General features: G+C 52.7%; 1 protein-coding gene across 3 annotated transcripts in view; it reads left to right on the top strand.

Annotated features, from left to right (window-relative positions):
* Positions 1-21,282, top strand: part of LOC137355862 (histone acetyltransferase KAT5) — a 71,299-nt gene extending 50,017 nt beyond the window's left edge. For 2 of the 3 annotated variants that reach the window (XM_068021455.1, XM_068021454.1), the window contains exons 5-14: positions 2,320-2,424; positions 5,066-5,161; positions 8,674-8,751; positions 10,969-11,217; positions 12,135-12,224; positions 13,685-13,825; positions 14,425-14,518; positions 15,523-15,682; positions 18,087-18,168; positions 18,856-21,282. In XM_068021455.1, coding sequence (XP_067877556.1) covers positions 2,320-2,424; positions 5,066-5,161; positions 8,674-8,751; positions 10,969-11,217; positions 12,135-12,224; positions 13,685-13,825; positions 14,425-14,518; positions 15,523-15,682; positions 18,087-18,168; positions 18,856-18,990 — 1,230 coding nt within the window. In that variant the 3' untranslated portion in view covers positions 18,991-21,282. The remainder of the gene's footprint in view (positions 1-2,319; positions 2,425-5,065; positions 5,162-8,673; positions 8,752-10,968; positions 11,218-12,134; positions 12,225-13,684; positions 13,826-14,424; positions 14,519-15,522; positions 15,683-18,086; positions 18,169-18,855) is intronic. The other variant, XM_068021457.1, reaches the window with a different exon arrangement.
* Positions 21,283-21,329: the final 47 nt, after the last annotated feature.

Raw genomic sequence — 21,329 nt, 5'->3', positions numbered from 1 at the left:
TATAAAGCAACTCCTTTCTTGGTTTCCAGTTTAGTTTCATTAACTAGAACAGGTCACACAGACTGGGCTTGTATTCCCTCGAGTGTAGAAGATTAAGGGGGTGATCTAATCGAGGGGTTAAGATGATTAAAGGATTCGATCGGGTCGATGGAGAGAAACTATTTCCTCTGGTCGGGGGGAGTCCAGAACAAGGGGGGCAGAACCTTAAAATTCGAGCCAGGGCCGTTCAGGGGTGATGTCAGGAAACACTTCTTCACACAAAGGGGAGTGGAAATCTGGACAGTGTATTGATCTGAGGAGTAAGCAGTGTAGTGATGATAAGTGACTCTTGAACCTGTCTACGCACAGTTAGGCGTGTATGCCGATGCATTTGCATGTGCACACTTTCCGGTATGGACCACTGAAGAAGGATCGGGGGCTCCCACTGATTATTTCTCCCCCTTCTTCCATAACCCATTAATATAACTGCCAATTCGCCCAGCAGAATGCAGAACCTACTTGGACCGGTGAAAATCAGTCGGGTTTCCTGCTCCTGAGCTCTGCCCTGTGAATCCTGCTGGAAAATGTGGGTGATCACCGCCCTCTCTGAATCAGAAGCTCCTGGCTCCGAGCCCTCACAACAGAGGCTTGAATCCCATAATCCGGGTTGACCCTGCCAGTGCAGTGCTGAGGGAGTGCTGCACTGTTGCGGGGTACCGCCTTTTTAATGAGGCCTTGACTGCCCCCTTGGGTGGATGTAAAAGATCCCTTGGGGGAGGCTATTTTACCGAAGAGTGAGGGAGTTCTCCCCATCGTCCTCCTCAGTATTTATCATTCAACACCCGTGTCACTAAAAACAAATTATCTGGTCGTTTATTTAACTGTGGGATCTTGCAGTGCGTGAATTGGCTGCTGTATTTCCTCCATTACAACAGTGACTACACTTCATTGGCTTTAAAGCTCTGCGGGACGTGGTGAAAGGTGCTACATAAATGCAAGTCTTTTCTTTTCGTAGAGCCCTGTTGTGTTAACCTGTATTGTGCACCATTACGTTGTCTCTGATTGACACTTGTCCATTGGGTGGATAGCTTAGAAATGTTTAGTTAACTGTACAGTAACGATCCAGACTGGGCCCTCTGTTAACAGGGAGCCATTTCACCTTTTGTCATAACACGAAGCCAGCTGATGTGAGAAGTGATGAACTTACAAGGTGCGCTCGGGACCAGTGGTGGCCGACACTGTAGCAGGCTATTCGCAACTTTGACTTCTCCTCGGTGTCCTGGGGCCAGTATTTATCCCTCAATCAACATCGTTTTTAAAAAAAAAAACTGCCTATGTGGGAGCTTGCTGTGCTGTCACATTTCCCACATTGGCTGTACAGTGCTTTAGCGTGTTCTGAAGGTGGTTTATAGAGGAAAGTCTTATCGGATGTGGTGGCTGGGTGGAGGTGCTGCAGTTAACCTCACTTTGATGGGCTAGGGAAGCGGGGGTGGTGGTGGGGGGGGAAATCAGCCAGGATTCCTCCTCCAGACCCCTGCTGGAGAGCCAACGCGACCGGGCGTTCAATGAGGTCAGCGCTGCACTTGGCTGTGATACCCTGTCTGGAGGGGTAGCCGGTCAGAACTCATTGTCCCGTCTTGGGCGCGCAGGACGAGTTATAGGAAGGTGATTGGTCCCTTTTGAACTTGTACCCCAGTGAAGGCCGGCATCTACAGGAGCAACACTTGTGGGACGTGGCAGTGCTTGGGACTGGCAGAGCCATTGTGACTAAACAGTTTAACTGAGATCCATCTGTCTGAATGGACCCTTCACATCGAGAGAGTTTTAGCTTCCAGCCACCGGGACGGAACAGGGAATCTGAAGTATCGCAACCCCACAGTCAACCACACCCTGCATTTATATAGCTCCTCTAACGTAGTAAAATATCCCAAGATGCTTCACAGGAGTGTAAGTCAGACAAAGATTTGAACCTGAGCCACATAAGGAGATATTAGGCGACCAAAAGCTCGGTCAAAGAGGTCGGTTTAAAGGAGGAGAGAGAGAGAGGCGGAGAGGTTTAGGGAGGGAATTCCAGAGCTTAGGGCCCCAGGCAGCTGAAGGCACAGCTGCCAATGGTGGAGCGATGGGAATCGAGGGATGGAGAAGAGGCCGGAATTGGAGCAGCGCAGAGATCTCGGAGGGACTGGAGGACGTTCCAGAGATAGGGAGGGTTGTAGGGGCTGGTGGAGGTTGCAGAGATAGGGAGGGGGCGAGGATGAGAATCACAGTCAGGCTGCAGTTGGTAGCACTACCAGGATAACCTGTTGTGTCTCTTTCTCCCTCTATGGTATTGTGAAACAGGGCTTGCCCTACTTAGCCACAAGTGCTAGTTTACAAAGGGTCCCTGTCGTGAAGATACCAGACAGGACCAACAGCATCGAAAACGTCACAAAAAATTTGTTATCCGTGAGTTGCATTTATACTTGTTTGACCGATTGATGGTGATTTGAGTGACTTGTGATGCAGTTTAACCCCTTTCTAGCCCCTTTGTACCTGAGTTTCTGGCAGTGTTACTGACTCTTTCATCAACTCTGCATTGCCTGTATCCTGACTGACCACCCAGTGCATCGGTACCAGGCCTGATTATTTCAATGTTGTTTCAGCTTCTTACTGCCCTGATGGGGCGCAGTATGGGTGCCTGTTGCCCCCAGCGCCCCAGCCTGGCATCTCGTGCAGGTGGCTTAGGAAGTGTCAGCTGGGCCATCTGTGCAGGGTATCAAAACCGAGCCCGGAGCTGTCGTCCCCCCCCCCCCCCCCCCACCCCCCTGCCTACCTAACATCTCACACGTACACGCATGTGCGTGGGCACTTTCTAGCTAGGCGAGCCACTGGGTGGCAAGAATCCCTGCAGACCTCCCAGCAGTCGCTGGCCTTGTGCATGGAGAGCGCACATCTGGGGGAGGAGGGTGTCAGCAGGTGACCACAGAATGATAACCCAGGTGTAAGTCAGCAGCCTCAGGAGTGGAGGGAAGAACGCTGGGGTTGGTGTGGGGGGGTGAGGAGATAAAAGCTCAGTTACATTGCCCTTTGAATTCAAATGTGTCCATTGTCCAAGGAATGCACTGGTCATGTTGTATTCTCTCGTACCAGCAGATGTACCGTAGTACGATAACCTCCAGACTTGCGCCCCACTATGCATTGCAATGCCACCTTCAGCCAGACACGTGTCTTGTTCTTATTTTTAATCTTTTTATAACACGAGCTCCCTACATAAAGTGTCAGACTGCTGCAGTGCCTCCACTGGTGGGAGGTCGCAATTACAGCATGACCTGTTTACATAGGCATCTCACATTAATAAATGAGGACACAGCGTTTCTAATATAAAGTTGGCAGGAAGAGCACGCATTGTTTTAATATATTAAATAAATACAGGAGGTATACACGATGAATGGGAATCTGCCTCCCTTTCTCCCCAGTCTTCCACGGCCTATCAAATCATCTGACTAGTCACATGCTATTGTCAAATTTCATAATCACTGCCAGCTTGGCTATTGAAGTTGGCGAAAAGGAGCCACGTGCACGCAGGTTGTGAGGGAATGAGGCGGGGTGGATTATGCTACCTCTGCTTTCTAAATTACTTACCTGCCTCTGTCCACTGGGAGATATCACCTATTCTCCACTAGGTGTCTCAATTTAGGACTAGGAGGAGGCCGTTCAGCCCCTTGAGCTTCTTCTGCCTTTCAGTTAGATCAGGGCTGATCCGTACCTCAGCTCGATATCTCTTGATAACCTTACCCAGAAAAAAATCTATCCATCTCCGTCTTGAAAGCACCGTTGTCTCCCCCAGCAAGGCTGTCTTTTGTTGCAGGAGGTGGGGAGAGAGTTCCAGATTTCTGGATCTTGTCCCGTAATGTCATTGTGGAAGTTGCACCCCCTCGCCCCCCCCCCCCCCCCCCCCCAGCAAGCCGGGGGTCAGCAGAGAGATGTTGACTTGCTGTTAAATGTGTTTGCAGGCAGTTGTACAGCTGGTGGGGGTGGTGACAATGAGATGACAGTCTGCTTATTTTGTGCTGCAATGAATTGTTCACTGTTTCTTCCATGGTGAGTTAACCCTTTCTGGCACAAAGGATGCAGAAAGCCAGCCTGGCATCTACGAAAACATGAATGAAATTCACCAGGACCTGCAAATGTAACTCTCAAAATTTTCAAAATTGTTTGGATAAACTTTGGCCCCAGGTTGCTTGTTCCCAGTCAGTTTGGGCAGCATTGCCTCAATTTCCGAGCGCCAAGAAAATGTGTTTGACTAACCTTGGTTACCAGCATCTCTTGTTCCAGTTTGCTACCCCAGCATCAGGAGGGGGACAGTGACGTGTATGCTACTGAATTATGACACAGTCCGAAATAATGACCAAACTGTACCCAAATCTCACTCCTTCTCTGGTTCATTTGGAGGGCCTGGTGGAGTGGGCAATTGTGGTGGGCCAAGACCCAGAGTGTGGGGTGCAGGGTATCAGAACTCCCATTGTACCACCAAGTTTAATCTTGTCAGTCCAGACAGCAGCAAGACGGTCACATCAGTCTGTCGGCATTGCCCCACCCATTTAGTTTCTCTGCTCTGTAAATTCCGAGACGCCATAGTTGAACAGGGTTGCTTGTCGTATCACCAGGTTTGTTTGCCTCTTGGTCCCAGCTGGACGTACCCGAGAGCCACGTTGCTTGTTCAGTACAGTCGCCGTCGCCTGGTCTTCCAGAGCCACCTCTGTCCTACAGCCGACCTGCCTCCCCCCCCGGGCTCCACCATCTGGTCCTCTGGAGACACACAGCAGTGCCTGAGGAGGGGCGGTGGGGGGGGTAGATCTATCCTTACCTCTCACTCCCCCACATCCCAGAGGGGAAGATGTCCAGTACCTGCTCCCTGCCTCCCCATTGTGAGGTTACTGTATTATCTAATAGCTTTATCTAGAAAATTCTGCCAGAATGCTCCAGAGGTAACGTGCAGAATCTCGGGGCGAGGTGGGTGGGGGGGGTGGGCCATGTATTTTGACATAAGGGTTTGATGGATGCTCCTCACACCTTTTGCATGAGAAATGTTCTGATTCCCTTGCAGAAGAGGAAATTGGAGGCAGTTTCCCTCGCGACCCAGTGCTCTCCAGCAACTCCTGTGGCACCAGCCCCAGAAATCCCGACACCCGTGTATGCACAGGTGAGTTTCAGATAGGAGCAGGGGTGGGGGAGGGGTCTGTGCCAGTGTTTCTGCTCCACACGAGCCTCCTGCACTCCCTCTTCATCTCACCCTATCACCATATCCTTCTATTCCTTTCTCCCTCATGTCTTTATCCAGTTTCCCGTTCAATGCATCTAGGACAGGAGCAACGTGTCTATGCAGCACACCTAAGGTAGGGACTCAACTCGATGCGTCTAGGTTCCCGGGCATGGAGCTATTCCTGCCTCTGAAGGTTCACACTGGTGCTTGGGGTAAGCCTCGAACTGTGGCAGTTCTCCTTGCCCCTCGCAGGTGAAAGTTATTTAAAAATTCACTCGGGATGTGGGTGTCGCTGGCCAGGCCAGCATTTATTGCCCATCACTAATTGCCCTTGAGAAGGTGGTGGTGAGCTGCCTTTTTGAACCACTGCAGTCCATGTGGGGTAGGTAGACCCACAGTGCTGTTATGAAGGGAGTTCCAGGATTTTGACCCAGCGACAGTGAAGGAACGGTGATATAGTTCCAAGTCAGGATGGTGTGTGACTTGGACGGGAACTTGCGGGTGGTGGTGTTCCCATGTATCTGCTGCCTTGTCTTTCTAATTGGTAGAGGTCACGGCTTTGGAAGGTGCTGTCGAAGGAGCCTTGGTGAGTTACTGCAGTGCATTTTGTAGATGGTACACACTGCTGCCACTGTGTGCCGGTGGTGGAGGGAGTGAAATGTTGAAGGTGGTGGATGGGGTGCCAATCAAACGGACTGCTTTGTCCTGGATGGTGTCGAGCTTCTTGAGTGTTATTGGAGCTGCACCCATCCAGGCAAGTGGAGACTATTCCATCACACTGCTGACTTTCCCCGCTGAGTTACTGGTAGAAGGGGTTATGCCTAAGAAGCCTCTCAGTCTGCCTAGAACAAGTCTCAGATTGTGAATGCCGGGTCTAGCGTCTGCTGCTGCCAGTAACAGTCTGCCTGCATTGTCCGATTGGCCTGTGTGAATACCTTCTGGGAAACGATGTGCCCTGTTATGCTAGCTTGGCTGATGGGGTGGCCATTGAGACACTCCAGGACTTGAGGTCTTATCTGTCTGTCCAGGGCAATGTTAAAGTCCCAGGGCAGGGAGTTCTCCTGGGTATCCAGGGCGAGTATCTATCTATCCCAACCAACACCTCCAGAAAAAACAAATCAACAGGCTGTTCATCTCATAAAATGGTGTGTCTGTACCGGTCTCTCTCTCTCTCTCTCCCCCGTCCGTCCCGGTCTCTCTCTCCCCCGTCCGTCCCGGTCTCTCTCTCCCCCGTCCGTCCCGGTCTCTCTCTCTCCCGTCCGTCCCGGTCTCTCTCTCCCCCATCCGTCCCGGTCTCTCTCTCCCCCGTCCGTCCCGGTCTCTCTCTCTCCCCCGTCCGTCCCGGTCTCTCTCTCTCCCCCGTCCGTCCCGGTCTCTCTCTCTCTCACTCCCCCGTCCGTCCCGGTCTCTCTCTCCCCCGTCCGTCCCGGTCTCTCTCTCTCCCCCGTCCGTCCCGGTCTCTCTCTCTCCCCCGTCCGTCCCGGTCTCTCTCTCTCCCCCGTCCGTCCCGGTCTCTCTCTCTCCCCCGTCCGTCCCGGTCTCTCTCTCCCCCCCGTCCGTCCCGGTCTCTCTCTCCCCCCCGTCCGTCCCGGTCTCTCTCTCTCCCCCGTCCGTCCCGGTCTCTCTCTCTCCCCCGTCCGTCCCGGTCTCTCTCTCTCCCCCGTCCATCCCGGTCTCTCTCTCTCCCCCGTCCGTCCCGGTCTCTCTCTCTCCCCCGTCCGTCCCGGTCTCTCTCTCTCTCTCTCTCTCCCCCCCCCATCCGTCCAGGTCTCCCTCTCTCTCCCCCCCATCCGTCCAGGTCTCTCTCTCTCTCCCCCCCATCCGTCCAGGTCTCTCTCTCTCTCTCTCTCTCTCCCCCATCCGCCCAGGTCTCTCTCTCTCTCTCTCTCTCTCTCTCTCTCTCTCCCCCATCCGTCCAGGTCTCTCTCTCTCTCTCTCCCCCATCCGTCCAGGTCTCTCTCTCTCTCTCTCTCTCTCTCCCCCATCCGTCCAGGTCTCTCTCTCTCTCTCTCTCCCCCATCCGTCCAGGTCTCTCTCTCTCTCTCTCTCTCTCTCTCTCTCTCCCCCATCCGTCCAGGTCTCTCTCTCTCTCTCTCTCTCTCCCCCATCCGTCCAGGTCTCTCTCTCTCTCTCTCTCTCTCCCCCATCCGTCCAGGTCTCTCTCTCTCTCTCCCCCATCCGTCCAGGTCTCTCTCTCTCTCCCCCCCATCCGTCCAGGTCTCTCTCTCTCTCTCTCTCCCCCATCCGTCCAGGTCTCTCTCTCTCTCTCTCTCCCCCATCCGTCCAGGTCTCTCTCTCTCTCTCTCTCCCCCATCCGTCCAGGTCTCTCTCTCTCTCTCTCTCTCCCCCGTCTGTCCCGGTCTCTCTCTCTCTCTCTCTCTCTCTCTCTCCCCCCCCGGTCTCTCTCTCTCTCTCTCGCCCGTCCGTCCAGGTCTCTTTCTCTGTGTCCCCCGTCCGTCCAGGTCTCTTTCTCTGTCTCCCCCGTCCGTCCAGGCCTCTCTCTTCCCCGTCCGTCCAGGCCTCTCTCTTCCCCCGTCCGTCCAGGTCTCTCTCTCCCCCGTCCGTCCAGGTCTCTCTCTCCCCCGTCCGTCCAGGTCTCTCTCTCTCCCCCGTCCGTCCAGGTCTCTCTCTCTCTCTCCCGCCTTTCCCGTTCTCTCTCTCTCTCTCTCTCTCTCTCTCTCTCTCCCGCCCGTCCCGGTCTCTCTCTCTCTCTCTCTCCTGCCCGTCCCGGTCTCTCTCTCTCTCCCGCCCGTCCCGGTCTCTCTCTCTCCCGCCCGTCTCGGTCTCTCTCTCTCTCTCCCGCCCGTCCCGGTCTCTCTCTCTCTCTCTCCCGCCCGTCCCGGTCTCTCTCTCCCGCCCGTCCCGGTCTCTCTCTCCCGCCCGTCCCGGTCTCTCTCTCCCGCCCGTCCCGGTCTCTCTCTCCCGCCCGTCCCGGTCTCTCTCTCCCGCCCGTCCCGGTCTCTCTCTCCCGCCCGTCCCGGTCTCTCTCTCCCGCCCGTCCCGGTCTCTCTCTCTCTCTCTCTCTCTCCCGCCCGTCCCGGTCTCTCTCTCTCTCTCTCCCGCCCGTCCCGGTCTCTCTCTCCCCCGTCCGTCCCGGTGGTTAAAACTCTTCAATGTCAGTCTTTCTGTTGAAAGACTTTAGATTTTCCTTTGAAATCTCTTTCAATCATTGAATCTTACAGCAGAGAAGGAGGCCATTCAGCCCCTTTCTGCCTGTGCTGGCTCCTTGAAAGTTCTATCCAATTAGTTCCCTCTCCTCCCCCACGCCCCTCTGCTTTCCCTGTAGCCCTGCAGATGTTTCCTCTTCCACCTCATTGTACATGGAGTGTTTTGGGATGTTTGAGCAAGACGGTGTACAAACACAGAGCTTTTCCATGTAGTTTTTGTCTTCAGTGGTTCTGACAATAATGCAGCAGCTAAATTCCATTTAACACGAATTTCTCTCTTTGTAGCAAAATGGTTCTGCGAGGAGACCCATGCCGGCTGTGGCTGGGAGGAAGAGGAAAGCCAACTGCTTGGGGACTGATGAGGTAAGTTATAAACTGCAGGTCTTCCATACAGTTTGTCCTGCTCTTTGTCAGCTCTCGCTCGCTTAACCTGTGTCCCGACCAATATTTATCCCTCAACCAACATCACCATTTCAAAAAGTACCTTATTGGGTGTGAAGCCCTTTGGGACGCCCTGTAGTCCTTAAAGGTGGGATTTAAATGGGTGTCTTTGTTTAGAGATATATACAGCACAGGAGGAGGCCAGTCAGACCATCGTGTCTGTGCTGGCTCTTTGAAAGATCTCTCCAATCAGTCCCACTCTCCCCCTGCTCTTTCCCCCACAGCTCTGTAAATTTCTCCTTTTCAACTATTTATCCAATTCCCCTTTTGAAAGTTACTATTGAATCTGCTTCCACCGCCCTTTCAGGCAGCGCGTTCCAGATCACAACAACTCACTGTGTTAAAAAAATTCTCCTCATCTCCCCCTCTGGTTCTTTTACCAATTCTCTTCAGTCTGTGTCTCTCTGGTTACCGACCCTCCTGCCACTGGAAACAGTTTCTCCTTATTTACTCCATCAAAACCCCTCGCTATTTTGAACACCTCGATTAAATCTCCCCCTTAACCTTCTCTGCTGTAAGGAGAACAATCCCAGCTTCTCCCAGTCTCTACTTTTCCATCTGCTGAAGGCACTGTGACAGCTCACACATGGGCCCATTCCTCAGGTGCTGCCATGTCACCAGCACACTGGGATGGGGAAGTGCGGCCATCAACCAAGCCTGTTCGTGCCCTGCCAAAGCTTCCAGGAAGGCGGGTGGGGGGGTGGGAGGGGGGCACTGATTTTTCACACTCATGCCTTCCCTAGCCCAGGGGCCAGCTGTAGCAGCCAATTGATGACACAGCTGAGATGGGCTAACTGGGTGTACACCCTGGGGAGCTGATCTGTGACAATTTTGGTAACTTCTGATGCTCAACTCTGCAGCTGAACTAGGGATGGGCGATAACTGGCTTCTTACTTCCCATAATTGGTTGATCACAGTAGAGCAGAGTGCACAGTTCCCATCTCCATACACCCCTCTTGGAGCGCTGTGTACGGTCTGGTCTCCATATACTGCACTTGGAGCTTTTTTTAAATTCATTTGTGGGATGTGGGCGTCGCTGACCAGGCCCAGCATTTATTGCCCATCCCTAATTGCCCGTGAGAAGGTGGTGGTGAGCTGCCTTCATGCAGTCCATGTGGGGTAGGTGCACCCACAGTGCTGTTAGGAAGGCAGTTCCGGGTTTGTAACTCAGCACCAGTGAAGGAACAGTCATATAGTTCCAAGTCAGGATGGTGTGTGACTTGGAGGGGAACTTGCAGGTGGTGATGCTCCCATGCATCTGGTGCCCTCATCCTTCTAGTTGGTAGAGGTCGCGGGTTTGGAAGGTGCTGTCTGAGGAGCCTTGGTGAGTTACTGCAGTGAATCTTGTAGATGGTACACACTGCTGCCACTGTGCACACTTGGTGTTACTATGCAGTCTCCAAGTCACAAAAAAAGGATATTGAGGCACTGGAGAAGGTGCAAGAATGATTTGCAAGGATGACACCAGAGCTGCGAGGTTATAACTATCAGGAAAGATTGAACAGGCTGGGGATCTTTTCTCTAGAAAAGAGAAGGCTGAGGGGGGGTGACCTGATCGCAGGCTTTAAAATGATGAAGGGGGTTCGATAGGGTCGACGTAGAGAAGATGTTTCCACTTGTGAGGGAGACCAGATATAGGGGGCCATCAATATAAGACAGTCAGTAATAAATCCAATGGGGAATTCAGGAGAATCTCCTTTGCCCAGAGAGTGGGGAGAATGTGGAACTCACTACACAGGGAGTGGTTGAAGTGAATAGTATCGATATATTTAAGGGGAAGCTGGATAAACACATGAGGGAGAAAGGAATAGAAGGATAGGCTGACAGGGTGAGACGGAGAGGGGGTGAGAGGAGCAGAAACCCCAGCACTGAGCAGGTGGGCCGAATGGTCTGTTTCCGTGCTGTTAAATCTGTAAGTTTACTAACTGAGCCACCGTTTCCCTATCCATCCCCCTTTTATGATGTCACAGTGACGCCAGGGGACCGCGGAAGCTGACTGATGACATCACAAAGTGTTTTAACTGCCTCCCGCGTCTAACTGTCTCAACAGAAAAAGTAACTCTGCCCCCGGGCGGTGAGGAAGCTGGTCGGCTCTGTAAAGAGAGTGCTACCCCCTTTCATGTAAACCCTCCTTTACAGGACTCGCAAGACAGCTCTGACGGAATCCCCTCCGCCCCCCGGATGACAGGCAGTCTGGTGTCCGACCGGAGCCACGATGATATAGTCACTCGAATGAAGAACATTGAATGCATCGAGCTGGGCCGGCACCGCCTGAAACCCTGGTATTTCTCTCCTTACCCACAGGAGCTGACCTCCCTCCCAGTCTTGTACCTCTGCGAGTTCTGTCTCAAGTACCTGAAGAGCCTCAAGTGCCTGCAGAGGCACCTGGTGAGTGTTTGGGGGGTGAGGGGTGGGGGGGTAGCTGAGAGCAGAGAAACAGAGTTTGCCTCACGTGGTCTGTAACACGAAACGGGTTTTGTGACCTGATACTCCCACGGTTTGTTGAATAAAGGAGAGACAAGTATTTGTGTCGCTGATGCGTCTCATGACAGTGCAGGTGTCAATCACAGTGTCTAACCCTCATCACTAATCCTATTCCTAAATCATGCAGTGCCCGTCACCTCTCTACTGCCACGGTACATCTCTGAATCATCTCCACTGAGTCAGTTTGAAGTGTAGTGTCTTGTCATATAGGCAAACACAGCAACTGTATTGCATGCAGACAAAACCTGCAAACAGCAGCGGGCAGTTAATCTTCCTGGTGATCTCAGTTGATGGAGGAATGTTGAACTGGCTGCTCGTCTACCTTCTCACAATGCCCACGGGATCATTCGCCTCCAACCCAGAGAGTAAATGAGACCCACCTGGTCCGGCATGACGGCACCTCTGACTGCAGCACTGCCGCAGCACTGCGCTGAAGTGTGAGGGGTCTGCCTAGATTACACAGCTGAATCCTCTGGAGTGGGGCTCAATCCCACAACCTTCTGACTCGGGAGAGGAGTGACAACACAGGGACTTCTCCTGGAGCCAACAATCCTCCCACAACCAACACCACCAAACCCCCAAAAACCTCCAACACAGAGGCGAGCATGTCGGCCAAGAATCCAAGTTAATGGTTCAAGTGATGGCAGGAAGGAGAATGTCTTAACTTAGTGGTCGGAATTGTAGAAACTGGTTAGTCCAGACTGTGCTGGTGGAGGGTGCTTGTGTTTTCAGAAATACGTTTGAACTGTCCACAAAACTATACCTTTCTGAGTTATCGCTCACTGACAATGGTGACATGACTGGCTGTTCTTTTCTGTCAGACCAAATGTAACTTGCGACACCCGCCAGGAAATGAAATCTACAGGAAAGGAACCATTTCCTTCTTTGAAATCGATGGCAGGAAAAACAAGGTGAGTAGCTTCTGCATAATATCTGTATCCATCTGTTAATTCTGTCCTCCCCATCGTGCTACCACCCACCCCCTCTCCCCACCTCTTACATATTTACAGCAACCATCACCACCTCAGGACATCCCAAAGTGCTTTACAACCAATGAAGTACTTTCTGAAGTGTGGTCACTGTTGTAATGTAGAAAATGCGGCAGTCAATTTATGCACAGTAAGATCCCACAAACAGCAATGTGATCATGACCCAGATCATCTGTTTTTAGTGATGTTGGTTGAGGGATAAATATTGTCCCCAGGACACCGGGGAGAACTCCCCTGCTCTTCTTCCAATAGTGACCGTGGGATCTTTTACACCCACCCGAGAGGGCAGACGGGGCCTCGGTTTAATGTCTCATCTGAAAGATGGCATCACCGACAGTGCGGCACTCCCTCGGCACTGACCCTCCGACAGTGCGGCCTCCCTCAGTACTGACCCTCCGACAGTGCGGCACTCCCTCGGTTCTGACCCTCCGACAGTGCGGCACTCCCTCGGTACTGACCCTCCGACAGTGCGGCGCTCCCTCAGTACTGACCCTCCGACAGTGCAGCACTCCCTCCATACTGACACTCCGACAGCGCAGCGCTCCCTCGGTACTGACCCTCCGACAGTGCGGCGCTCCCTCGGCACCGACGCTCCGACAGTGCGGCACTCCCTCGGCACCGACGCTCCGACAGTGCGGCACTCCCTCGGCACTGACCCTCCGACAGTGCAGCACTCCCTCGGCACTGACCCTCCGACAGTGCGGCGCTCCCTCGGCACTGACCCTCCGACAGTGCGGCACTCCCTCAGCACTGACGCTAAGGTGTGTCTCTCAGGATTATGGTCTCAAATACCTGGAGTGAGGACTTGAACCCACAACTTTCTGACTCGGAAACGCGTGAGAGAGAGAGTGTGTGCGACCCACTCTGGCATGGCTGAATCCATACGTGATAGCGAGCCATCGGAAGGCATCTAGGCAGCATTGAGGTAGCTGATCGCAGCTGGGCTGCCTTCGGGGGTGGTACAGTTAGCCTCAGGACCCCAGAAGTAAGGAAGGGCCAAATCAGCTCTCCTGCCACCATCCAGTGACCCCCACTGGAACATCCAGGTGAGGATGTATCAGCTCAGGTGCCGTCCACCACTTAGATCCCCTTCTCGCTCTCAGCATAATGGCTGCCACAGGATGTGGCAACACTCAAGAAGCTCGACACCATCCAGGACAAAGCAGCCCGCTTGATCGTCCACCTGTCCATTACCTTAAACATTCACTCGCTCCACCACCAGCCATGCCAGCGATGCTGAGAAAAAGAGTGGCACTTGGATGAGGGACAGGAGGCTGCCAGTGGGCTCAGCAACGTCAGGACAGAATGTGGTGAGGAAACATGGGCTGCTGTTTCTGATCTCTCCTGTCTAATTACTACTTTTTTCCCCCCATTGTTAACAGAATTACTCTCAGAACCTGTGTCTACTGGCCAAGTGTTTCCTGGACCACAAAACTCTCTACTATGACACAGATCCCTTCCTCTTCTACGTCATGACCGAGTACGACTGCAAAGGCTTTCACATTGTCGGGTACTTCTCAAAGGTAGGCAGTTCCTTACTGTCTCCGAGACCAAACTAACACAGAGCAACGTATTGACAGGTCCAAGCTGGGGTATCTGCTCCACACGAGCCTCCTCCCACCCCCTCTCCATCTCACCCTATCACCATATCCTTCTATTCCTTTCTCCCTCATGTGTTTATCCAGCTTCCCCTTAAATATATCGATACTATTCACCTCAACCACTCCCTGTGATAGTGAGTTCCACATTCTCCCCACTCTCTGGGGATAGGAGTTTCTCCTGAACTCCTGATTGGATTTATTAGTGACTGTCTTACATTGATGCCCCCCTAGTTCTGGTCTCTCCCCCACAAGTGGAAACATCTTCTCTATGTCGATCCTATCGAACCCCCGTCATCATTTTAAAGCCCTTGATCAGGTGCCCCCCCCCCCCCAGCCTTCTCGAGCATAGACCCAGCTGGTATTCTCCTTGCGAATCTTTTTTTCAGCCTTGCCAGTGTCTCATCCCTCAGTACTAACATTCCACGTGTTGATGAACAGAATATTCTTTTAAAAACAATGTAATTTTTGGAGTGAATCTGGTGGACAGTTATTTGATACGACTCCTCTTAACCTCTGTTCAGGAGAAGGAGTCGACGGAGGATTACAATGTCGCTTGTATATTAACACTACCCCCTTACCAGAGGAGAGGCTACGGCAAGCTGCTCATTGAGTTCAGTAAGTGCCAATATTTCCTTAACTCAGCCGGACCAGATGGTACTGCAGGAGATAGAGAGAGAGAGATCAATAGATCAGACGGAGGTGAAACAAGCTATTGTGGTTTCCGGTATCCAGCCCCTTTAGAATCCTAAAATCAGCAATCCTACCCCCTTCCCCTTCCCAGCAAGATATCCAGTTTACACAGTAAAGCTTCACAATCTGTTGCCTCCTCTTTGTCCAATCCCTCCATTTCCCTCAATCACTCTGGTTGCCCTGTGTGGGACTGGGCCACGCTGATCAGACAGTTCCCTCCTTGCTGTGCGCCATTAGCTGATCTCAGCTGGAACAGAGGCCTGGCCTACAACACAACTTAGCAGTTTGGGCAAGAGAGGAACTTCATGTCAGCCCTGGTTCCCCTGATGACTGAGGCCTGTAGCAACCAGTGAGCAGAAGCAGTTTAGGCCACACTGACCTTCTGTCGTGTGATTTAAAAAAAAAACTCAGGATGTGGGCGTCGCTGGCCAGGTCCAGCATTTATTGCCCATCCCTAATTGCCCTTGAGAAGGTGGTGGTGAGCTGCCTTCTTGAACCGCTGCAGTCCATGTGGGGCAGATACACCCACAGTGCTGTTAGGAAGGGAGTTGCAGGATTTTGACCCAGTGACAGTGAAGGAACGGTGATATAGTTCCAAGTCAGGATGGTGTGTGACTTGGAGGGGAACTTGCAGGTGGTGGTGTTCCCATGTATCTGCTGCCACTGTGTGTCAGTGGTGGAGGGAGCAGATGTTGGGAAGAAGTGATGAAGCACAGTGGGATTGAATTGTGCCATTGTAAATGGCTGAGTTAAAGATTAAATTGTCAGTCTATTCCTGACAGCAATCCAGACCAGGTTTTGACACTTATCTCGTGGCTCTGTTGTTCACGTTTGATATCAGCTATAAACTTTCATTTCCAAAGCTCTGTTCCCGTTGATAAATTGTGAAGAACCCTAACCCGTGACATGCGGCTCCTTTGTTCTCCAAGGTTACGAGCTTTCAAAGGTGGAGGGTAAAACGGGGACACCAGAGAAACCACTGTCCGACCTGGGGCTGCTCTCCTACCGAAGCTATTGGTCACAGACCATCCTGGAGATTCTCATGGAGCTGAAGTCAGAGAACGGAGAGAGGCCGCAGATCACCATCAAGTATGTTCAGAGTGGACCCCCTTAGGGGAAGGTAGCAATGACTCAGTGCGTAACACTCAATCTCTATCCGTCGCCTCCGAGTCAGAGGCACGAGCACAAAATTCAAATTGACACTCCCAGTGCAGTACCGAGGGAGTGCCGCACTGTCGGAGGGTCAGAACCGAGGGAGTGCCGCACTGTCGGAGGGTCAGAACCGAGGGAGTGCCGCACTGTCGGAGGGTCAGTACTGAGGGAGGCCGCACTGTCGGAGGGTCAGTACCGAGGGAGTGCTGCACTGTCGGAGTGTCAGTACTGAGGGAGGCCGCACTGTCGGAGGGTCAGAACCGAGGGAGTGCCGCACTGTCGGAGGGTCAGAACCGAGGGTGTGCTGCACTGTCGGAGGGTCAGTACTGAGGGAGGCCGCACTGTCGGAGGGTCAGTACCGAGGGAGCGCCGCGCAGTCGGAGGGTCAGTACCGAGGGAGCGCCGCACTGTCGGAGGGTCAGTACCGAGGGAGCGCTGCGCTGTCGGAGTGTCAGTATGGAGGGAGTGCTGCACTGTCGGAGGGTCAGTACTGAGGGAGCGCCGCACTGTCGGAGGGTCAGTACCGAGGGAGCGCCGCGCTGTCGGAGTGTCAGTACTGAGGGAGCGCCGCGCTGTCGGAGGGTCAGTACCGAGGGAGCGCTGCGCTGTCGAAGTGTCAGTACTGAGGGAGCGCCGCACTGTCGGAGGGTCAGTACCGAGGGAGCGCCGCACTGTCGGAGGGTCAGTACTGAGGGAGCGCTGCGCTGTCGGAGGGTCAGTACTGAGGGAGCGCCGCGCTGTCGGAGGGTCAGTACCGAGGGAGCGCTGCGCTGTCGAAGTGTCAGTAACGAGGGAGCGCCGCACTGTCGGAGTGTCGCTACCGAGGGAGTGCCGCACTGACAGTGTCGGCACCGAGGAGCACTGGGCTGCCCTGTTGGGTCTTTGCCGGTTTAGCCTCAGCAAGTGCCGTGTTCGGGAGGAGAAAATGCAGCCAGTTTCCCCGTTCCTGATCAGGGGAACAGGAGGAGGCCATTCAGCCCCTCAAGCCTGTTCCGTCATTCAGTTAGATCACGGCTGATCTTATCTTAACCACAATTACTGGCCTTGGCTCCGTAACCTAATCCCCATTTCCAATTGACCCCCAGCCTCAGCAGCTTTCTGGGGGGAGAGAGTTCCCGATTTCCACTCCCCTTTGTGTGAAGAAGTGTTTCCTGACATCACCCCTGAACGGCCCGGGCTATAATTTTAAGGTTCTGCCCCCTTGTTCTGGACTCCCCCCCCCCGACCAGAGGAAATAGTTTCTCTCTATCGACCCGATCGAATCCTTTAATCATCTTAAACCCCTCGATTAGATCAACCCCTTAATCTTCTACACTCGAGGGAATACAAGCCTAGTCTGTGCGACCTGTCCTCGGAATTTAACCCTTTCATCCCCGGGATCATTCTAGTGCATCTGTGCTCCTCTGAGGTCAATGTATCCTTCCTGAAGTAGAGTGGGAGGTAATCTGGAGGAGCCCAACACATTCTCATCCTTGTGTTCAGATTCCTCCATGGCCTCCTCACAACCCTCCCTATCTCTGTAACCTCCTCCAGCCCCTACAACCCTCCCTATCTCTGTAACCTCCTCCGGCCTCTACAACCCTCCCTATCTCTGTAACCTCCTCCGGCCTCTACAACCCTCCCTATCTCTGTAACCTCCTCCAGCCCCTACAACCCTCCCTATCTCTGTAACCTCCTCCAGCCCCTACAACCCTCCCTATCTCTGTAACCTCCTCCAGCCCCTACAACCCTTCCTATCTCTGTAACCTTCCCCAGCCCCTACGTACATCCTTCCCTATCTCTGTAACCTCCTCCAGCCCCTACAACCCTCCCTATCTCTGTAACCTCCTCCGGCCCCTACAACCCTCCCTATCTCTGTAACCTCCTCCAGACCCTACCACCCTCCGGGATCTCTGCGCTCCTCCAATTCCAGCCTCTTGTCCATCCCCCGATTCCCATCGCTCCACCATTGGCGGCCGTGCCTTCAGCTGCCTGGGGCCCTAAGCTCTGGAATTCCCTCCCTAAACCTCTCCGCCTCGCTCTCGTCCTTTAAGACGCTCCTTAAAACCGACCTCTTTGACCGAGCTTTTGGTTGCCTGTTCCTAATATCTCCTGATGTGGCTCGGGGTCAAATTCTGTCTGATTTATGCTCCTGTGAAGCACCTTGGGGGTGTTTTACCAAAGGCGCTATATAAATGTAGGTTATTGTTGAATATCAGCAAGAATTGGTGCCTGCAGGAGGGGAGGAGAAGCAGACACATCTCCATCAAGACTGTATCCTCTCAGATATTAGGGTGGACCACTTTCAGCGGCCGATTAACTTACAGTCACAAACTCTAAATCACTGTTTCTTTGCCCTCAGTGAGATCAGTGAACTAACCAGCATTAAGAAGGAGGATGTAATCTCCACCCTGCAGTATCTGAACCTCATTAACTACTATAAGGTAGGCACCTGGAGCTGGCATGTATTTACAGGGAGCAGTAAAGTCACATTCTTGTCCCCCTCCCTCCAACTGCCGGCGTTACAGGCAAGGAGACAGGATTGCCAACTCCCCCTTCCGCCCCCGGATGCGTCCAGTGGGTCACAAAGCTGGCAGTTGGTCTCCCTCTTGGCCCCAGGAGCCCTGCGGCCTGGGGAGAGAAGGCAAGAAGTTGCATTAAGGCTCAACTCCAAAGGAGAAGTCACTCCCCCCCAGCCCCCCTCAACCCAGCTTCACAGTGGTAAGTGCTGCACCATCGGGGGTCAGTACTGAGGGAGCGCCGCACTGTCGGACATTAAACCGAGGCCCCCGTCTGCCCTCTCGGGTGGGTGTAAAAGATCCCACGGCCACTATTGGAAGAAGAGCAGGGGAGTTCTCCCCGGTGTCCTGGGGACAATATTTATCCCTCAAACAACATCAGTAAAAACAGATGATCTGGGTCATTATCACATTGCTGTTTGTGGGATCATCTTGTACACAAATTGGCTGCCGTGTCTCCCACGTCACAACATCTCAAAAAGGAGTACCTCATTGGTTGTAACGTTCTGTTATGGTGATTGTGAGACTAGTTCTGGGGGGGGGAATCTCTGTTAATTTTGTTTGTTGTGGAAGTTGTGCTGGTTAAATCTTGTTATTGTCATGTTGTTTCAGGGTCAGTACATCCTCACACTGTCAGAGGACATTGTCGAGGGCCACGAGAAGGCCATGATGAAGAGGCATCTGCGGATTGATTCCAAGTGCCTGCACTTTACACCCAAGGACTGGAGCAAGAGGGGGAAATGGTAACGGAGAATACAGCAGCAGAGAGAGGGAGAGAGAGAAGCTGTCAGGACCAGGAGCCCAGCAGATATGCAATTCCGCCCACCCATCGCCTCCCTCTCTATCTTGCCATCCAGCTTGTAGGACTCACTCCTCACGTGTCAAGACTCGCCTTGTTGATGCCCACCGAGCTTCCAATGAATGTTTGTTACCCTCGGCCCCTCTCTCACCAACGAGCTCTCTCTGTCCGTCAGAAGAAATCAGTCAGAATGAATGCAGGAAAATCTCCAGCATAGGCTGGTGTTTCTCCCCCCTGCTCTCCCACTGAGTGACAGCTGGACAGGGAGTCAACCTGCAATACTCCACTTACTCCTGACACCTGAAACAAATTGAAGTGGTTTGGTCTGGTGAACTCTGGCACGTTCTCCCACCTCTCCCTGACGCTGGGGTGGGGGTTACAAGGGGTCAGGCTGACGGGAATTTGCAACAGTGGACTCGGCCGGTGACTTCTGCTCCGTCGTGGGCATCCTGAGCTCGTGGCATGAGGGTACGAAGTACAGATTGGTGGCAAGCAGGACCTTGTTTTGTGTTCAGAGTCCTGGATATTGAAGAGAGTCGATCGCTGGTACACACAGCCTCTGGGAGCCCCTCAGGCAGGGAACACTTATCAAGCTGTGAGCTAAGGAGGTCTCAAGTCCCCTGCATCAACCAGTCTCATCACAAACTGTTGATGGACTCCAGTGTGTTGGCAGGGTGGTTTCAGCAGCCCAGGAGTGATTGTGCTGAGACTTTAAGACAAACTGAAATACAGTGGATCTGGCTTCCGACAAGGAACAACCAGCACCCACGACTTATTTAATTAACTTCCTACATTCAAATAAAGACAGCTCACTGAAGTAAAAACATGTGTGGCTGCAACATTCCCCCTCCCAGCACCCCTCACAACCAATCATTAGGCAGATATTTATCACCCAAGTCGAGGGCTGGTCACACACTTCCATTTTGTAACTTGTATGTTGCCTCACCTGGTGTGAGAAATGGGAATATTGCACAGATACCGCTTCTTCTGAGAGTTTAGTTAATCGACATAATGGGGACAGTGTAGAGGGAGCTTTACTCTGTATCTAACCCCATACTGTACCTGTCCTGGGAGTGTTTGATGGGGGACAGTGTAGAGGGAGCTTTACTCTGTATCTAACCCCGTACTGTACCTGTCCTGGGAGTGTTTGATGGGGGACAGTGTAGAGGGAGCTTTACTCTGTATCTAACCCCCGTACTGTACCTGTCCTGGGAGTGTTTGATGAGGACAGTGTAGAGGGAGCTTTACTCTGTATCTAACCCCCGTACTGTACCTGTCCTGGGAGTGTTTGATGGGGACAGCGGAACAATTCCTAATCTGTCAGTGTAAGGGACCTGACTTACTGATCATGGAGTGACAGCTACATTTTCCCCGTTCCAATTGACTGGATTGCCACTGAGGCCGAGCTGCTTGCACGAATTTCCACCCTCAGCGGGCGACAGTTCCTCTAGCTGTCCGAAGTGGGTCACTTTCATTTTCTGAGCTGAGACAGTGAGCGTAGATTGGATATTCAATTACATCACTGCTGTGACCGAATCCAGGTTGAATCTCATAGCTCAGGAGTGGCACGTAAGGCTGAATATTCCCTTCTCACAGGCCTGGAGATGAATGGTAAACCCCCAAAATGTGAGATGGAGGCTGCTGGTGGTGCTGGGTCTGCGCAGTTCAGGCTCACACTGGGGCACTAGGGAGGAGATAAAATTTTAAAATAGCAAGAATCTTATTTATAAATATCAGAGAAAAGAAAGCCTGTGTTTTATTAAGTGACTGACGTGTGTTTGGAAGTGGTGTTTTGTCGCACTAGGGCCAGTGACACTCCCTCGGTCCTGCTCGGTCTGTCTGTCCAGGACTTACTCCCAGGGTGGGGGAGGCGTGGTTGTTGCTTCAGGAGACGTCAGCGGGACATGTTTGCACGCTTGCCAGGAGCGGGAAGGGCCGCTAATGCATGCGGGCCCATGTTGCCAGGCTCTGCTGATACCACTGTCTGATGTCCTCCATGCCAGCTTCACGGAAACCCCCCCACAGGCATGCTCTCGGCAGCCCTTAGTGTGATACCTGATGCAGTTGCATGTCCCGTGCTTTGTACTTTTCCAGTTGTGTAAGTATTTTCAAGCCAGCCAGTGCTCGTATGATTCTGTGTAAATCCGATACATATAACTGTGTTATAGTCGGTAATTTTGTCGAGAGGTGTATAGGTTTTTTGTATCTGCAATGTAAAGAGTAAATATTAATGTATCATGCCTCAGCCTACCTGCTGTGGGTTTTATTGTATGATTCCCCTCCCTTC

This window comes from Heterodontus francisci, chromosome 44, assembly GCF_036365525.1.
Source record: "Heterodontus francisci isolate sHetFra1 chromosome 44, sHetFra1.hap1, whole genome shotgun sequence".
Taxonomy (NCBI): Eukaryota; Metazoa; Chordata; class Chondrichthyes; order Heterodontiformes; family Heterodontidae; genus Heterodontus; species Heterodontus francisci.
The sequence above is the reverse complement of the archived record's forward strand: the minus strand, read 5'-3'. Positions and strand labels throughout refer to the sequence as shown.